Here is an 18,926-nt window from a genome sequence, read left to right on the forward strand (position 1 = left end):
TGTTGGTAATACCAATTCTTTAACTCACCTTCTGACTTCCACATTAAACATAGGGGAGCTTGCTATTGATTTCACAGATAAGCTTATATCATTACAGTAAGTGCTTAATTTTCCCAGGACATTCAAGAGGACAGCAAGTACTGCTGCCTGGCCCTAAATGGGTAATATGCTCTCAGGAAGTCAAGGGCTGGATCTGAAATGTGGTAGATGCTATTACTGGTTTCATTAACTAAACATTTTTCCCAATATGAATGCTGAGCCAAAGGCTACAAGCTTATTGAAGTTAAAATTTTAGGATGGGAACTCTGGGAGAAAATTAAGGTGATGGTAGGTCCAGCAGGGAATTTCTGTGAAACAAATTATGCTATGGGCTAGAAATGCCACTGTTGTTAGTAAGACATATGCGGAATACCTGTATATTGTGGCTTCAAAGGGTTTGAAGATAAACAATTATGAGCTAAGATTGGCAGTTGTGAGCACCTCATCTCACAAAGGGTTTTTCAGAGCAAGATTATGTGTTTCCAACCAATTGATTGGTATCCCAATGAGCCAGTGACTGTCCAGGGCATGATGTCCCAGGATGAAAACATCAGGTGGGTGCCAGCAGCCTGAGAAGGTGCAGAAGTGAAAGGCTGGTATTTAGAAATCCACCTGTTCAGACAGATCTGACCTTTAATTGAGAGCCGTGCTGACTTTTTGTTATCATGTCAGAAAACATAATGCTTGCCTGACTAAGTGCAGGCAGGGAAAACACACATCAAAATAGCAAAATATAATAATGATGATGATGCTATAGGAAAGGTGAATGAAATGTCAGGTGCTTGTGACCTCCGGAATGGAACTCTCCTTGCAAAGTAGAACTGACTTTCACTGCATCATGTAACTTTCATAGCATTTGTGCAGTGTTAATATGATTTCTGGAGTCATGGAACCATCTCGACTTCTGGCAGTTCTCCCATTTTCCATAAGCTTGGAGATGATGATTTTGCTTGCTTTTGTATAAGTTTGTGGATCATGGATTGTTTTGTGCTTATCTAATTGATGATTCAATTGAGTAACCTTCTCTCAAGTGCCTGCTTCTCATACACAAACATCTGAGTAGATGTCAATACCAGATCAGGATGATATCAGTTCTCTGTGAGGTCCTTCTTTTTTGCATAATTTGGAATTTCCACATGTTGCTACATAGAAAACCACATGCGACTTGCATGTAGATTGTGAAGTAGCACATTTGTTCACATGTTATTTTTTAAAATTCAGTTACTTCTATTTCATAAAATGAAACTACTTTAACCTGGTTTCGTAGTACAAAAGCAAACTATAGCAGCATAAAGTTAAATACAGGTATGCCTCAACTTTCAACCATTTGTCTAGTGACTATTTGAGGTTACAACAGCACTGAAAAAGGTGATAAATGACCAGTCCTTGCACTTGCAACCACTGCAACATCCTCATAGAGACATGATCAAAATTTGGATGCCTGGAAACCAGCATGTTTTTACAACAGTTGCAGCATCCTGGGAACTTGTTATCACCTTTGTGACCCTGTGCAGGAGAAGGAATGGCAGAACCTGGAGTTGGAGTCAAAAGAGGGATCAGTTTAAAATCCCTACAAAGCCACAAGTGAACTAATTGCCCTTGTGTGCTATTGACTTTTATCTAACACTAATCAGGTGCTGACCATTAGTTGAGAAGATTCCTGCACAAAGGCTTTTAGCTTAATTGAACCTTTACATGTGGACCTAGGCTTTTATGCCTGATACCTTCTCAGCCAGCTTCGAGCAAGCAAAGTCAGTGGGGGAATACTGGACTTGCTTAATGAGGATGTGACTAATGACTTAATAACTGCAGTGATTTGCTTAACAATCATGGCAAAAAGCTCATAAAATCTGGCATGACACAATTATCAATTGCCTTACTTAGTAATGGAAATTCTGGTCTCAATTGTGGTTGTAAGTCAATGACTACTTGTAGTTCAGAACCAAGAAGCATCTTAAGACAAGCACCCATACAATTTGTCTATGACTGGCCACCACATCACAGAAATCACTTTAACGTGTTGTCTTGGCATGAAAATTCCTTTGTTGAATTAAATTAAAGCATAAAAATAATACTTTACAAGGATATCTACACATGGTACCTGACAATTATAAATTATCACTCCAGTACTCAGATTGTAATCAAATAAAGAGAATGGTACAGCCAGAAAAATGGCAAAGTGAATACTGGATTAGAATCCCGAGTTTATAGTTTTGGCAAGTTAACATTCCTGAGACCAGAAACTGATTTTAGCAATGATTACTGAAGCAGGTTTTATATTTTCTGTATACTAGAACAAAGATTAATTTATTGGAAATATGCTACAAAGATAGTTAGAGCCTGTCTACACCAGAGGTGGTATTCAGCAAGTTCTGACCAGTTCTGGAGAACTGGTAGTGGAAATTTTGAGTAGTTTGGAGAACCGATAAATACCACCTCTGACTGATCCCGCCCCCATCTATTCTCTGCCTCCCAAGTCCCAGATGATTGAGAGGAAATGGGGATTTTGCCGTAACCTTCCCCTGGACTGGGGAGGGATTGGAGATTTTACAGTATCCTTGCCCTGCCACACCCATCAAGCCACGCCCACCAAGCCATGCCCACGGAACCGGTAGAAAAAAATTTGAATCCCACCACTGGTCTACATCCTACCAGGAGAATGTAAAAGTATGTGCTCTGTGTATGTGTGCCTGAGGAAAAAAAGCAGGAAGAAGTGACTTCAAATTAGCCACCTCTTACAGAATAAGCAGACCCAGGGCTAATGAACATTCCCTATATGCCTCAGCATGAGGATGGACCACCTACTATTTTAGGAGGGAAGGACTGGATGATACTCCCTTTGGCTACTCTAAACTACTGGAGGAGCACTACTACAAGAAGTCTTTTTCCTTCTGAATTGGTGCAAGTACAGCAGTCCAGTATTATCTGTTGCACTTCATTGTATTCTATTGTATGCACTTTTAATGGGTGAAATTGACATAAATTCTGCCAAGTTTCCCCTTGTAGCCAAATATATGGAAAAACTATAAAACTGTTTATTCTATCAATCCTCAAAGAACATGCCTACAAAAGGAAAAAACATTGGCACTTGTTATTTCAGCATGGATAGAGAAGTAGAGGAATTAGGAAGAGGGCTCCGTAATGGCTGCCTGGGCTCTCATTGTGGTAAATGCTAATTTACCACCATGGTGATGGCGCAGTGGTTAGAATGCAGTGTTGCTCACTGCTCGCTGCCAAGAGTTTGATTCTGATCGGCTCAAGGTTGACTCAGCTTTCATCCTTTCAAGGTCAGTAAAAAGAGGACCCAGATTACTGCGGGCAATATGCTGACTTTGTAAACCGAGGGCTGTAAAGGACTACGAAGTGGTAGATAAATCTAAGTGCTACTGCTAGTGCTGTTGCTAAAAGTAGAGGAAGGGGTTGAAATCTAGAAATACGGCTCATAAACTGCCTTGATTTTCAACTGACTTATTCAAAGAGAACAAAACATTTGAAAGCTGTTGTATAGATCCCCGGCCTACTATCCTCTTGTGACCAGTAGCTCAGATGGGGCTAATAAGTCACTGAATCTGTAAATGAGTACTAACAGTGTAATGTTGATACCTTAGCCCTTGGATGGCAGATAACCTCACTCACTGGTTTCATGTATTTGTTGGGGTGGGGGAGGGGAAATAAAGTCCTCAGACACTCCAGAAAGCAAGGCTTGAGAGCTGGACCTGCCCTATTCCCAAATTACATCAGCTAGTCTATTTTAGGTTGTCTAGCTGATACAACAAGGAGTATGGATCTCAAAATTAATACACTAAAGTGATTGGGTTTGCCAAGAGATCTGAACGGTTCCAAATTACGCATAAATGGTGAAAAGTTAAAGCAAGCAGATAAATTTGTTCTCTCTCTTGATAGAAAGTTCATTGCAATAGGAAAAAGAAGAAACCTGAGGATATCTGTGGTCATTTGACTAATGAATTTTTGCTAAAATAAGTGAAAATAGCTGTATGTAAAAGTGAGTGCTGCCTATTTTGCTACATGGCAGTTTGCTAGATAATTCCTAAGGTACCTTTCAAATTTTACATTCAATTTTTCTGATTCTCTATTTTTTTCTCTTATGGCGTGCTTTGAATTTAATTTGCACATTATTTCTTATACCTTGTCTGGATTGTATAACATTGCTTACCCAGAAAAAAATAGGATCATGGGGATGTAGGCATATATGTAAACAATAGCTTTTCTCAAATTTTATTACAGATAGCGTATGTGTGATTGGCATGATTTCCTTTCTCAAGGAATATTCTATACAGCTTTATTAGTTCTAACCATTGTTCATGATCGGACAAGCCGCTTTTCAAAATTAAGAGGATATTTTTAAAAAGGTGTTTCTAGGTAGTCCCTTTGTGTGTGGCATTCTATTATAATTATTTATAATAATTATAAAGAGCACATTTATCTATAGCAAGATGGACTTTCACAAAAGGCACCAACATATGCTGTAAACTAACTGGTTTAAGAACAAGCAAAAAGTAACAGATGTATTAATGGCCGCTGCACCTTGTAACCATATGAATCATTAACATCTGATGACCACAGAGCCATCTGAAGACCTGCCAAAATAAATGACCCATCATGAATTAGGCCCAAGAAACTAAACATTCCTTTCCTTGTTCAAAAGCAAGGACATCAGCTCATATATTTAACCAACACATTGAGTAGCGAAGTGTGAAATCCGGTTAGATACATACATTTGTGAACAAGACATAAAGCCTGCAGCATCATAGCTGTGGATTTGCTTTCAGCAACAAAAAAGTTGTACTGCAGAAACAGAGCGTAACACAGCTTTTCTAAGTAGGTGGCCTACAAAAAGATGGTACCTGGAGGGCATCTGGCTGGTCTACTGGCATTAATATGGCAAGGCACCCAAAACTAGGAATGTAGACTACTCCAAGAAGGCACTCGGGTAAAACAAAGGGAATACAGCTGAGGTACCCAAATGAAGACAACTGCAATCAATACCACAGGACACTTGCATGTTCAAATAGAATCTGTTTTTTTCCCCCTGGTAGAGGTATTAATTAGATAATTCCAGAGTGAAGCAGACCATTAGCAATCAATTACAACAAAGCACTGGCAATAAATGCATATAATTAGGCTCCCCCAAAAGTAATTACGTTTGTTCCACTCCAATGAACTTTTTATTTTAATAGTAATTAACTCAGGGTGGGGGAGAGAAAGTTTGAGTGACCCATTGTGCCGTCCTGACTGCATGAAAAATATAATGATACCCCATCATAGTTATGAGCACTTTTCTCTAGATTAAATATATATTTATGTTTTAATTATATCTATTGTATGTCTATATGTACAGTACATAAAAGCTATTCTGGCTAATGGGCAGTGGGAAAAAGCGAAGGGAGCAATACAATAAGACTTACTGCAGCATAGTCATTCCTGTATTTGTTGTGTGCAGTCAAAACAATGTCGAATGCCGACTCCTCCTATCATCTTTGACCATCTTTAGCTCAGACCAGCAAGCCTGAGCAACAAAATCCACAATCTAATGAACATTGCAAGAGTAACGGCTCCATTAATGGGTAACCTGAGAAAGGAATGATCCTTCATGCTAAGGTTCTTTCGAGATCTATTGAAAAATGCTGTAGCAACGTACCAGCAATGTAGAACTGCTTTCAGTGAAAATGTTTAGCATAACTTTCTCAAGCCAGTTTACGCTGTTGCATATTACAGAAGCTTAGAATCAGGTAGGATTTTTGATAAGACTGTGTGGACTGACAAAAGCCGCTGCCTTTGACACCTAAAGTTTTCTTCCACTTAGCAATCCTATTGCAGGAGAAAGGAGGCGGCGGCTAAATTTCAGGCAAGAGATATTTTCTTGCTTACATTTAGATCTTAACAGAATTCAGACATTCACCAATTTAAAGCCAAATGTAAAAAAAATAATTCTGGGGGAAACTACCTGTTGATTCACAAGATGTTCATCAGGCTCACCTGCTTGCATGGATGCAAATCTTCTTATATACAAAAAATTAGTATTGATCAGAGATCTTAATTGTCTAATGTAGGTAGTATGTTTGGTATTGCTAAACTAGTAGAATACACAATTAACTACCCAGAGATCTACTCATAAATATTCCTTATCTTTGCTAAATTACGAAATTGGCAGGCAGAGAAATCAGATTTTCTCTGATTCCTAAAAATGGTGTCACTATTCAAATAATTCTGGCAAGGTACTGAAAAAAACAAGGCACTTTGCATTTTCCCTCCTCTGCCTCTTTATCTAGTATCAGAGAAGGAAAATTTATATGAAGCAAAATGATTAAAGAGACTTTTCCTGATAGAAATGGGCCCAACATGAATTTTAAAAGTTGTCAAGGAATACTGAGAAGCAGAAATATTTTGGCTTCTGCCTGGTTGGGTGCTCTAAAAAGACTTTGTAGATTCATATGTTGGGCATCTAATGTGTAATATTCTGTAGTTTATACGGAAGAATTTTCATCACAAGCAGGAGAAAGCTTAGAGTGAAGATTTTCAAAGAAAATTTTCACTAATAATAAGCCACTCAGAATTGATAGAGAGGAAGATTCCCTACATTCTGGTAGCTCCACTAATAACCTCATGAAATCCTAAGAAGAAAAGACTGGTGACACAAGTAGGATTATTTTTTAATCAGTCATATTAAACTAATGACCACCAGGTTGTTGTCTGAATGGAAACAACAAATTCACACATACACACTTACAAAGGAAAATCCAGTCAATGCCTGAAAAAGCAATTCCCAGTTAGGCAAGCAACTTGCGAAACACTGTTTGGTGTCTGAATTATGGCAAGGGTCTTGTGTTCTTCTACCTCAAATATCCACCCACCCACCCGACACGCTCACTGAAAAAAACACAGGAGATTGCTTTTCCTTTTTTAACTCCCAGAAGAAAAACAAAATGAGGTGGATGCAGTTGGAAGTTTGATGAGACAAGCCGAAGTCAGCCCGGCACAATCTGAAGAATTTGGCCAATGGAAACAAATGTGATCTGAGAGGTCAAAGCTTGGCACTAATGAGATTGTACTGCTGCCTGCATAAACCAGTCAATTAATATATATATATATACTCCTTTTTTCACTGGAAATCACACTGCAATAATAGTGGAAAGGAGAAGAAGTGGTATTAAAGCTGCTGTCTCCTCAGAAGAGGTTGGAGCCTTGAAAGAAGAGATCTCTGCCTGGAGAAAGGGTGGGTATAGCTGAGCATAGACATCCAGAAGATACAGGACGGGACACAAACCCTGTCAAAGACATGCCCATAGCCATGTGCTTTGCCGCAGCTGGAGGAGAACTGCTTTCCACAGGGGCAAGCTCAAGTGCTGTTTGGGAAGTGCAGGTACCCTGCAGAAAAAAATTCCATGAAATTCATGGTTCAGCAGCAAGTTTTTAAAATCTTCAGACCCTCAAATTCCTTGGCACTGGAGGTCATGCAATGTCATTCTGCTTTGGAGTCATTTTTTTTTCCTGATAAAAATGAAATGTGCATTCTGGGGAAGAATAAATGTGCTAGTGCAGATGTGTTGACAGCTTTAAAACCTGATGGACAGAGGAAGCAGGAGGCCCATTGTTATTTGTAACCTGGGCAGCATTTGTACGCCAGAGAGGCAGACTATAAATATAAAATCATATCTGCTACAAACAGAAGACTTATATTGTACAACCTTTACCCATATACACAAGAACACAATTTACATATAATGCCTTACAGGAGTGTCATTGTCACAGAAAGGATTTTTTTTTTCTAAAAAAGAAGGGGAGGAAAAAGCACAGCTCTCCCCCCTTCCCCTACGTTCAGTGCACATACCAGGTTAGGCAGTCCAACAATCACTGGTGGAGTTCTGTTTCATTCACTTGTATTTTCCGAATTGTGCATGAACTAAACAGCCTTTTCAATGTGTATGGACCATCCTACACAAAGATGCTGCACAAGAGGAATGTGGCAGCATGCACATGGAGTATATATGTCTTTTGTTAATGCCTGAAATGCCTCATTTCTTCAGACATGCAGAGTGAAGCTAAGGCCTGAGAGTGTCTTGCGTTCAACAGCACTGCCTTCTCTTGGGCAGGACTCTTTGTAAGGCATCTTCATTGGGGAGTTTAAACAACCGCCGAAGAAGAAACAGAGGGAAACAAGAAAAAAAATAAAAACAGGCCAAACAGGAAGTGCAGGAGTTTGTCTGTGCTTAGCAGGTTAACAAGAGGCTGCAAGACTTAAGACTATCTAGGCTGAAACTTGGAGGGCATTCAGAAGTTCTGTTTATTCATTTCACTTCCATCCAAGCTCAGGCCACCATCACAGCAGGACACTAATGGTTTCTGGAGTGGCACGTCCACACATGGAGTGGCAGGCAGGCACACACAAAAGTGAAGACAGAAGTCTGATGGGAGCGTTTTTACAGCAAAGATTGGGCTCCTGGTCAGTGTGTCCGAGGGCTTAGGTGATCAAATGCCACAGTGATTGAAACTGTGCCAGCACAATGAGAAGCAAAGGCAGAACTCGACTACCTATCGACGATAGTGATTGGGAGCATCTGCAAACATGTACTTTAGTCTGTAGGCTTCAGCAAGGAGGAGTCCAATCTCTTCATTGCCCCAGTGTATGGTCGGTAGATTTTGTAGTAACATTAGAAGGCCCTGAAATGTGGAAAAGAAACAGCTCAGAGACGTGACCTTGACTTTAAATGTGCAAAAGTGCTTTATGTGTTTGTGGCATTGCATTTCTGTTCCGTTATTTTATTTATTCAAAGTTATTATCGTGGCCCAACTTCAATGGACTCTGGAAGACATACCAAATCAAAACACCCATAAAAACAGATAAAACACAAAACCACGCAGGCAGCCTGGACCAAAATAATCTCAAAACCTACATTTAATTCAATATGAACTATATCAGATCACTGGGGATATGATTCAGGCAGTATTGAACCTGATAACCAGTGGGGGAAAAAACACTGTCTCAGGATTGGGGTCGAAGCCTTAAACATGAAATCTTCACTTCCTGCTTTACTTACAGACAATCAGATATTAGAAAGTCAGATATTACAGCTGTGGAAATTATTTTACTAAAGCACTCAGAGAAAATGTCTGCATCTCTGGGTAAAGTAATCACAGACCAGAAACACTGCTGTATATATTCATTCTATTCTCTTCCCTGAAATAAATATGTTTTCAAGCAGGATAATTACACTGCATCCTTTTCTAAATGTGGTTGCCTGCTGATGATTTACCTGGAAGTCCTCTTCATCCAAAATCTCTTTCCGCCACTTAATCAGGAATGCAGCACAGACGTATAAATGGAAATGAGAGAATCCCTCAGGCTCAGACTGAAAAGAACACATCACTTGGGGTTACAACCACTGTTATCAGCATGCTTTATTTCTCACTGCTTTTCTACATTTTATAGTGGATATACATGTAAGTTACGTGCAAGGAGAGTGGCAGAGCTCTATTTTGTGATGATCTTATACAGATAGTCCTTGACTTACAACAGTTCATTTAGTGACTGTTCAAAGTTACAACATCACTGAAAAAAGTGACTTAGAACCATTTTTCACACTTATGACTCTGACAGGATCCCTATGGTCACATGATTTATATTTGGATACTTGGCAACTGGTTCATATTTATGACAGTTGCAGTGTTCTGGTGTCATGATATGCCCTTTTGCAAACTTCTAACAAGGGAAGTCAATGGGGAAGCCAGATTCACTTAACAACCGTGTTACTAAATTTACAGCTACAATGATTCACTTAACAACTGTGGGAAGAAAGATCATAAAATATGGCAAAGTTCACTTAACAACTCTCTCATTTAGTAGTATAAATGTTAGGCTCAGTTATGGTCATAAGTCAAGGACTACCTGTAAAGACCTATCCTCTAGAATCCTGGGAGAAGACTGGCCCAACCTTACTGGCCTTCCAGAAGGCACTGAAAAGTTGGTTTTGCCATTCAGAAATATGGAGCCCACAAATTGGTTCCATTGCATTTTAAGAGTCTGAATGCACTTTCGTGTGGTGTTTTGTTTGTTTGTTTGTTTATAGTACTTTAATTGTTTTAATCATTTTTAATGGTTTGTTGTAATTGTTTTGACAGTTTTTTGCTCTTGCTAATTCAATCGTTTGAGCTGTCCAGAGTTACAAACGTGAGATGGGTGGCTAACTAAATCCAATAAATAAATAAATAAGTGATCTAAGTATACTACTGCCTGCTTCCATGTAAGATTATCGCTAGGAAAAGGTATCTGGGTAAAGTCACATGGCACCATTTTTATCAAGGTGGGCTTCGAACAGTGAACTGTGGTAATCTAGGTAGTCAAACCTGATAAGTGTCCCAAAGGCGAATGGTGCAGCGAAGAGGAAGCTCCCTCATCAGGAGATTGTTCATCCAGCGAAAGGCAAACTGCAAGTACTCCACTTCATATTTCCTAAAGTGACTGTGTACCTGCTCTGAAACAGGACATTTTATTTGCAAATGGCAAATAGTTGATCAATTTGCTGTCATTAGCAGAAATCACATCTCCCTGAAATAGTATCTTTGCTTGCTGTCTCTATTCTACTTCTGAGTACAATTCAACATGCTGGTTTTGACCTATCATGTCCTGCAGGGCTGCCTACTTCTATCCATCTGGTTCCTGCATCTCAGATAGGATGTTTAGCCTGCATTTGAGATTTGGGGAATGTGAAAAACGTCTGTTTTTCTGTCCGGTTTCTATCAAGAAACTAGCAAAGGAAAAAACTATATTTCTACCAACAACATTGGAAAGGCAAGCTACTGTAGGTAAATAGGGAAAAAAACCCATACTGATTTGCAGTGATGATGTTATCTAGTTGGGTAATCAAATGTCTTACAAATAGCCAAGCTCAGAGAGCACTAAGGACTCCACAGATCAACCCTGAGCTAGATATATTCTACTGTATTCTATTTGAATATGAGAAACACCTGTGTGTGTTTTTTCACTGGCACCCACACTATGGAATAGCCTCCCATTAGAATTTTGGAAAGTTCAAATGCTTGAGTTCTTAAAGTCTTATAAACAGAGCTGTGGACATAGCAATTATTTAAAGCCTATCATCAATGTGGCCATTTTGGGGGGGGTTGCCCATACAAAATGCCTTTTACTTAACATTTTATAAATTTTAGCCCTTTTTCTGCTATTTTTTTTTCTTACGAGCCTATCAGCTTATGATTTCCTATTCACCCCTTCTTCCCAAGAGTATTCTATTTCTAACAAGCCTCCCAGTCTGACTGTCACCTAAGACAATTGAGAAAAAGAGCCTATGACTTTGGTCTCATGTCAACTGTTTGTTTTCCACACCCTATGTTTTTCTCTCAAGTGAGAATCCATGAGTGTTACAATTCAGTTGCAGATGTCAAACTCAAATTCACCTACCATCAATACGACTGACAAGTTCCTCCAGTGCTTTGACTTTTTTTTGGATCCCTGGTTGTGCAAATGTGTAATTGTCCTGAAGCAAAGATATATTGTGTGTTTAAGAGGATGCAAGACCAGCAAACAGGTTTATACCTTTTTAGTTATTGAAAATGGTTTTCCAGGGCTTTCAAGCAGGCCATTCCAAAAATGCCAGAAATAAGATATGAAACTCTATATATCCAATAGACCCTACCATAAATTTCTGATATTTGGGACATATCTGATGGATATGCTCCTTATGGAATGTTCATATGCAATAGCAAATGATGGTGAGAATTGGGTATTAACCATTTCTTGCCCTCTTTGACTGCCGGTAACATAACAACCTGATGTTCTCAGTTTGTTTAGTCAACACAGCATGAACAGATAGGAGAAACCGCTGATTTCATCTGGTTATAAGACATTCTGGAAAACCTGGTTTTCCACGAATTACAGAAATTATTTCCTATGTATACAATATCTTCACAATTAAAGATACCAGTATATTACAAAAAAGATCTCCTACAAGATTTTCAAAAATTCTGTTTTTGAGGTGACACACCTTAAAATAATATAAATTTAAACTGCTACTATAATTAGCGTGTTCCTGTCAAAAGCAGTAAAATTCCCTCAGTAGCCCACTTGCTTATCCACATACATAAAAATGTATGTGGCTAAATAACTTCTATTTGTACATCAAACATTTTTTGGTCTATATGATAGTGTCTGATCAAATTGAGCTACATTGTATTGATTTGAATATAGCTTTTGCACATTATGGATAAAACCTGCATAATGTTAAACTAGGAATTCAATTAAGTTTCTTGAGAATTTTGTATTAGTTTTACATTATGTTTCTAGCCCTTAGAGCTGTGAAGATATGCCTGACTGTACATTTGTAATAACTACAGGAATTTAAGCAGAGGAAAGCATTATTAAGATTTTCAAGGACTAAAAAATGCTGTTTCAGTATCCATGTAATTCCTTCTCTTTCTCTAGAACTAACAAATCCAGAATAAATTGAACAAATATAGAGAAAATGAAAAAACAAATGATTGCATAGTAATAGATTGCCATGATTCAAATTGAACGTTTGGGAGACATAATATTTAAATAACCAAAGAATTTTTTTTTAAGCATGACGTGCGCTTGCTTTTGTACATTGCCTTCAGTGTAGAGGCCAAAGCAGGTAAAATTATGAAAGTGTAGACTTCACATTATCCTTGGGTGGCCATGAAGCAGCAGAAATGGCTGGGAATAGCAGAGGTTGAATTATCCAAGGAAGAGGTCCCCTGGAGACCTGAGTCAGTATAGATAAATGTCCTACCTGGATCCCATCCAGCAGTTTGCTCATACACCAAAAGCTGTCAGCTTCGATGCTTTGCAGCACATCTTGAGACAGGTTTGTTACATCAAAGTTCTCCACATCCTCTTCTAAAAAAAGAAAGTGTACCATTGTAGAATAATGCTTAGGGATATACGCCCCTTGTCTGTCTCTATTATTTATTTTATGTCTTTCTAAAAACAGAAGTGATATCCTATCAGGTCTTCCTTTTGTTGGTGGAGTTCTGTTTCTTTTTGTTGCATGTGAAAGTCTACAATGTGAAAGTCCATACAAAGGTGGAGGGAGAATGCATGGGCAGTTAGATCACTCAATGGCTAAACACATACTGGATTTTGTTGATTTATAACTACATTTATGGCCATTATGATGGCAGAAGTAGTTCAAATCTCAGAAGCTGGAGAAGACCATGACTACTCTGAATTGCTATTGCTCAGAATTTGACAACATGCATGACTTAAGTCCCATGACTATCACAGCCGAAAAGGTTCTGCAAAATATGTATATGTATCTGCAAAAGACATGCAAAATTGAAAAATGACAAGACTTTATCTGTTCTTAGCAAAGTTGTGTGTTGCAATAATACCACTTTTTGGAAATTTATTTGCTCAAAGAACAACTGGTTTTCTTGTATGATCTCCTAGATCTATTTCATTTGATAATGAGGTCTGGATAGAAATAGATTCCCTGCAGGATGACGTTTATTAAGAGAGACAGAGACTGTTGAAGGGAGAGGCAGAAAAGGTTGTGGTTGAATGGAACTGAGGAGATTCCTAAAGAAGTTTAAAAAAATAAAAGTTCATGTATGAGTCAGTGTATTAACTTGATAGAAGCAGGGACATGGGGAGGAATAATGAATAGTGCTAGTATAAACTACTTCTATGTGTTTTTCTTTTATCTTGTGTCTTTAATTTATTTGGTTCAGACTTTCATATCTGTGTTCTGCTTATTCTGACAGGAAGTAGTATGATGAGTAAATACAGTGTCTATGCATACAATATACAAATGAGTCCACAGTCACTCTTTGTCCAAATATATTATCTTCAGATAATATTAAGCTCAGGCAATTGTCATTATTGATGAGGGGAAATGGCAAGACAGGATTACCATGTTTAAAAAGCATGCTTTAATTTCTTTTATGGCAAACTGCTATTCACAAATCCATTCAAGGCAGAAAAATATGTACATCTTGCTATTCTTTGCTTCTCTTAATAGCAGATGCTTTGATCACATCTATCTGAGTGTTTTACTAAGAAACACTTTGGTTGGCAGCACTGAAAAAGAGCTATAATGCAATGGAGAAATCATTCAAACCTCCCTCAATAGTAAGAGCTCTCTATTCAGTACAAGAGATTGACAGCTCTGTATTCTGAAGAATACTTGTTTTTAAAACGCAGGCACTAGCCTTTATGAAGTGACATCAGGATAGGACTAACCAAAGTTGTTTTGGCCTCTAGTTCCTTGCCTTGGATATGGCTGTTCCTCGAATCCTATTAACCAGAAAGATTTTACCATCCATCTCAAAACTAAAAACTTGACAGCAGGACTGTCACTGGTTCTTTCATAAAGTCAGATTCAAAGATGCCCCCCCCCCCAATATTCTTGGTTGCTTTCCAACTTTACAATTGCTGCAATTTAATCTGGAAAGTATTTTTTTTTCTTTTCTAAAATTAATTTCAGTGACTAATACAGAGTTGGACATGACACCAGCTTTGAGTAAATGCAATAGAAACTATAAATTTCAGGAACAAGAGGTGAAGAATACATGATATGAAGGATCAGCAATACAATCTCTCAGCATTTTTCACTTTGAAATAATTATGCAGGATCTTGAAATCAGCAGGATTTTGGATTAGAGGGATCAGCAATTATTTGTGTGGGTTACCCCCACCCCCACCCCCTTTCTGAGCTGCTTCTTATTCTAAACCACTCTCACAACAAGCTACAGTCAGCCTTGTAAGGGAAAAAAGGCTGTGTGATAAACATCTATATTCCCATATTGGCTCAGTATTACCCTCTCTGGTATGAAGGACATCTTTATGGTGTTTGAGAATAGCCTTAGTAGGCAAATCTTTCTTTTTTTATCCATAAACATTTTTTTTACAATAACATGGCTTGTGAAATGTAAATGTGGAGTTCTTAAGGTAAGCTCAGTAGCTAGTACTTTTGGGTTTGTTATCCAGGCAGCTGACATATTGGACAAAATAAATCAATTGAAGGGTCAGCATTCACTTTTACCCTAGCCTCATAAATGTGGAACTCCACTCTGCTTGTTTCCCAGGGACTTCTACCATGAGCCAAAGATGTTCATTCCAAAACTAATCTTAGTGATCCACACAGATACAAAATTAAAATTATGTTTAAATAATCAAGACACACCTTCATGCACATGCTTGGTATTGTAAGATGCATATCTTGAAGTAAGTAGCCTTTCACCCAATAATTCATTTTCTTATGTTCTGAAGTTCCAAGCTTGCTATGTCATAACTTAGCTACATAAATGTCTGTAATATCTTTCACAGTAGTGATAACACTTAGGCTTATATATTGCTCATAGTCCTTTATAGCACTCTTTGGGCGGGATACAATGTCATTATATCACTCCCAACAAACTGGGTCCTCATTTTACCAACCTCAGAAGGATAGAAGGCTGATTCAACCTTGAGTCCATCATGATCAAACTCCAGACTGTGGGCAGAGTTAGCCTGCAATACTGCATTTTAACCACTGTGCCACCACGGCTCTAGAATTTCTAGAGCTAATACGTAGCTACTGCTATATATGTATATTCCCAAGTTAAGTTTGACTGACTGAATTACTTGATTTTGTTAAAGTGAATTTACCACCAAAATACGTTTTAAACAAATTCCAATAACTTAATTGGAATGGTGAATGAAACTGGACTTCATTTGATATGCCCTTCATTCCATTTAATTGAACCTAACACTCAACTTGCTGAAAAATAACAACCTCTATCTTTACTGCTTCTCAAGATTAACCATCAAGTTTAGAAGAAAACATATTACTGAACAGCAAGGAGGTACCAACCCTGTGGCAGCCCAGTAGTGAACAGTGTGTAAGTAGCATTAGTGTAATGGAAATGGCTGTAGGGGACACAGTGAGAGAAGCAGAGATAAGAGATGCTTCTGGCAGTTCCCTGAATCTATGAAACATATATTGTCACCAATGCTTATTGCTAATTTATGAAAAGACTTCAGACTCACAAAAGCTTAACAGCTTTTAAACAGGTTTTTTTATCCATCAGAGGTCGGAAAATGACATCTAACTCTAAGTAATTTGCATCTGCAGCAATTATTAACTGTTTCCCCACACCTCTTTCACCAAACTTGAAAGGAGAACACTATTCAATGAGACTGGCCTAAGGCATCAGCAGAATCAAATGAACAACCTCTTTAAGAGAGAAACCAGAGTTTCTGCCCAATTCTTCCAATGCTAGTTAATTCAGTTTCTAAAGGAAAGGAAAGTCCTCACAGAATCAGAGGGATTTTCCACACACTCAAAAAAGCAAAGGCAATGGGCCTATGTTTGAGTCAAGTGACCAAGGCTGAAATCATATATGCCTACCAATCTAATCAACCAGTTTTCTTTTTAATAGTACCATTGTCAGTGTTCCAAGTAATACATCCCAGTTCAATAAGAACTCCGAAGCAAGCAAGTTCCTCAGATAAGATTTTATTAGGACATATCAAATTGGCATATTCCTGGTGGAAAACCAGCTCTAAGTTGGAGCTGGTTTTCCCCCCAATTAAAAGTAAAACTTTATCACTTCCCCCCAGAGTCTCAGTCATATGGTCCAATGAGCATAAAGCCCAGTTGCTAGATGACCTCAGTCTCCATCCTGCGAACATCTGCACAAACATCCTTGATTCCCGGGGAAAAGAATTTTATTTTGAGTACAACCCCCAGCTAATCTCTACAATCCCCACTCCCTGGACCCTTCACTCCAGGTTGTGTCAGCCCTGAAGCAGTGAGAAAAGAAACCTCCCTAGAGTCTACAAAAAAGAAAATGGCCACAGTTCAGCCAACTTCAGAGGTGACAACCATTTCAAGAAAGCTATCTTTTGGGGAAACATTCAAATTACAACATTAAACACATTTAATGCTGTTTTTAATTGATTACAGGAGCACTTAGAACTCTTTAAAATTTTTGCTCTTTGCTTTCAGTTCTATGAAATAAAATCCGCTCTGTCAAATACAGCACCACTTGACAGTCAGTAAATTGTTTTGAAAATTGTAATTTACAAACTGAGTATTATAACCCTATATTATATCTAGATCCTAGTGGAGGAGAAAATATCACAATACCTAACTTCTGAAATTCCTTAACTCCTAAAAGTAATAGAAGCTAAAATGTTATCAGAAACTTCTCTGAAAGGCAACAATAGCATAATGGAGGGTGGGGAGGATGCGTGTGATTCTCAGATTTTCTCTTTTTTTTAAAAAAAAAATAGGATTATTTTGTATATAACTAATTCTATTAGGAATGGGATTGATTATAGTCAGAAACTTGGTGGAAAGCCTTTTCCCTGGTACCAATCCAGCCTGCAGGATTATTCAGGATATGCGTAAATCAATAAAGACATTCTTAACGCCCCCTCATTAAGCATAAAAGTATTCAAGATTTATACTGCATTATTGTTTATATTGTAAGTTATTATTTCATTCTAAAAGCAAACTGCCTAATTTTAGAGCATGCAATCACAGAATACAATTGCACAGGCAACTATGAATAATATTTACCTTCTTACAAACTTCAATTTTTAAAGATTTTAAAAAGAGGCAGAATATAGGATTTTATGTACTTTGATTCCAGATACAAGTAGATTTGGATCATCAGATTTTTTTTGCCACTTCTTCGTATTTTTTTGCTTCCTTAGGAACAAGAATTTGAGGTCAGGTTTCTGGGGAGGAATGGCAAACTGAGGCTCTGTGGATTAGCGGGAGGCATTATGTCTGAAAAGGCAACTGGATGCTGGATCCAGAGTGCTGAAAATTCTTCTCTCCAGATCAAGGAGACATCTTCATATCCTGACCGTTTTGCGACAATAATTTCTGCTGCATCCATCTATCTTCCAGGATGTTCTCCATCTGACTTCTAGCCTTTAATTCCAGTGTCACAGAGAAATAGGGATCCCACAGCCTATGCAGTTTTTCTATTGATTTAGAGGTTAAAAGGCAACAAGCAGAAGATTATCAATACTGCAGCCTCCTGGCTATGCAGCTTCTTAATTTTTTTCCTCTTCCCACTTCTAGAAAATTAAGGCAGAACCCAAAAAAGCTTTTATTTATATGGGTTTCATTTATAAATATTTGATGTATTAAAAATTAAAATAGATGCATTCGTTGTCCCTGTAGCTTCTCATGATTGTTTGATAGGATTTTAATTTATTTATTTTTCAACATGGATTGGCAAATAATTTTGATCCCTGAAAGGGTCTTAAGAGGATCCCTGAAAGGGTCTTGAGAGATTCCCGGGGGTTCTAAGACCATACTTTAAGAAACACTGGTCTAGAAGAATAGGATTAAATGTTTCAGTCTTGCTGCCTCTTCTTGGGAGACAGACAAATCTCATCAGAGATAAAAAATTAAATTTTATTGAAAAGGATAAAAAGACAAATACTAACTTTAAGTATTACATTGTACAATATTTTTTTAAAAAAAATAAAAGAATAGAGTTCCAGAATTGTCCAGATACAATAAAAAGCCATTTAAACAAAATATAAGATAGCGTTCGTCTGCAAAAATAGTGATTTTAGCAAATTTCTTATAAAAGAAGCTATAAAATATTTTCATATTATTTTACAAATTACAACAATAGTCTAAGGCAGAGCTGTCAAACTCCCGGCCCACGGGCTGGATTTGTCATGTGCTGGCCATGCCCACACCCAGTTTAGTGAAGGAAAAAAAAGTCCCGATAGGTCACATGATGCCGCCATGATGACGTGAGATTGACACCCCTGGTTCTCCTCTAAGAATATTATTTTTGTTCATGAACAGTCCAAAGTATAAATAAAAAGGCTTGAGAAAACATATAATTCCTGCTCTTGAACAGAGAAATAAAAGACAATT

The 18,926-nt window shown here is 38.0% G+C and overlaps 1 protein-coding gene across 2 annotated transcripts in view; it reads right to left on the bottom strand.

Moving 5' to 3' along the window:
* Positions 1-6,386: 6,386 nt before the first annotated feature.
* Positions 6,387-18,926, bottom strand: part of TBC1D22B (TBC1 domain family member 22B) — a 43,090-nt gene continuing 30,550 nt past the window's right edge. The window contains exons 8-12 of one of the 2 annotated variants that reach the window (XM_058177453.1): positions 12,822-12,928; positions 11,474-11,549; positions 10,402-10,529; positions 9,312-9,407; positions 6,387-8,718 (exon numbers count right to left, since the gene is read on the bottom strand). In XM_058177453.1, the coding sequence (XP_058033436.1) occupies positions 8,590-8,718; positions 9,312-9,407; positions 10,402-10,529; positions 11,474-11,549; positions 12,822-12,928 (536 nt within the window). In that variant the 3' untranslated portion in view covers positions 6,387-8,589. The remainder of the gene's footprint in view (positions 8,719-9,311; positions 9,408-10,401; positions 10,530-11,473; positions 11,550-12,821; positions 12,929-18,926) is intronic. The other variant, XM_058177452.1, reaches the window with a different exon arrangement.

The sequence above is a fragment of the Ahaetulla prasina genome, chromosome 3, assembly GCF_028640845.1.
Source record: "Ahaetulla prasina isolate Xishuangbanna chromosome 3, ASM2864084v1, whole genome shotgun sequence".
Taxonomy (NCBI): Eukaryota; Metazoa; Chordata; class Lepidosauria; order Squamata; family Colubridae; genus Ahaetulla; species Ahaetulla prasina.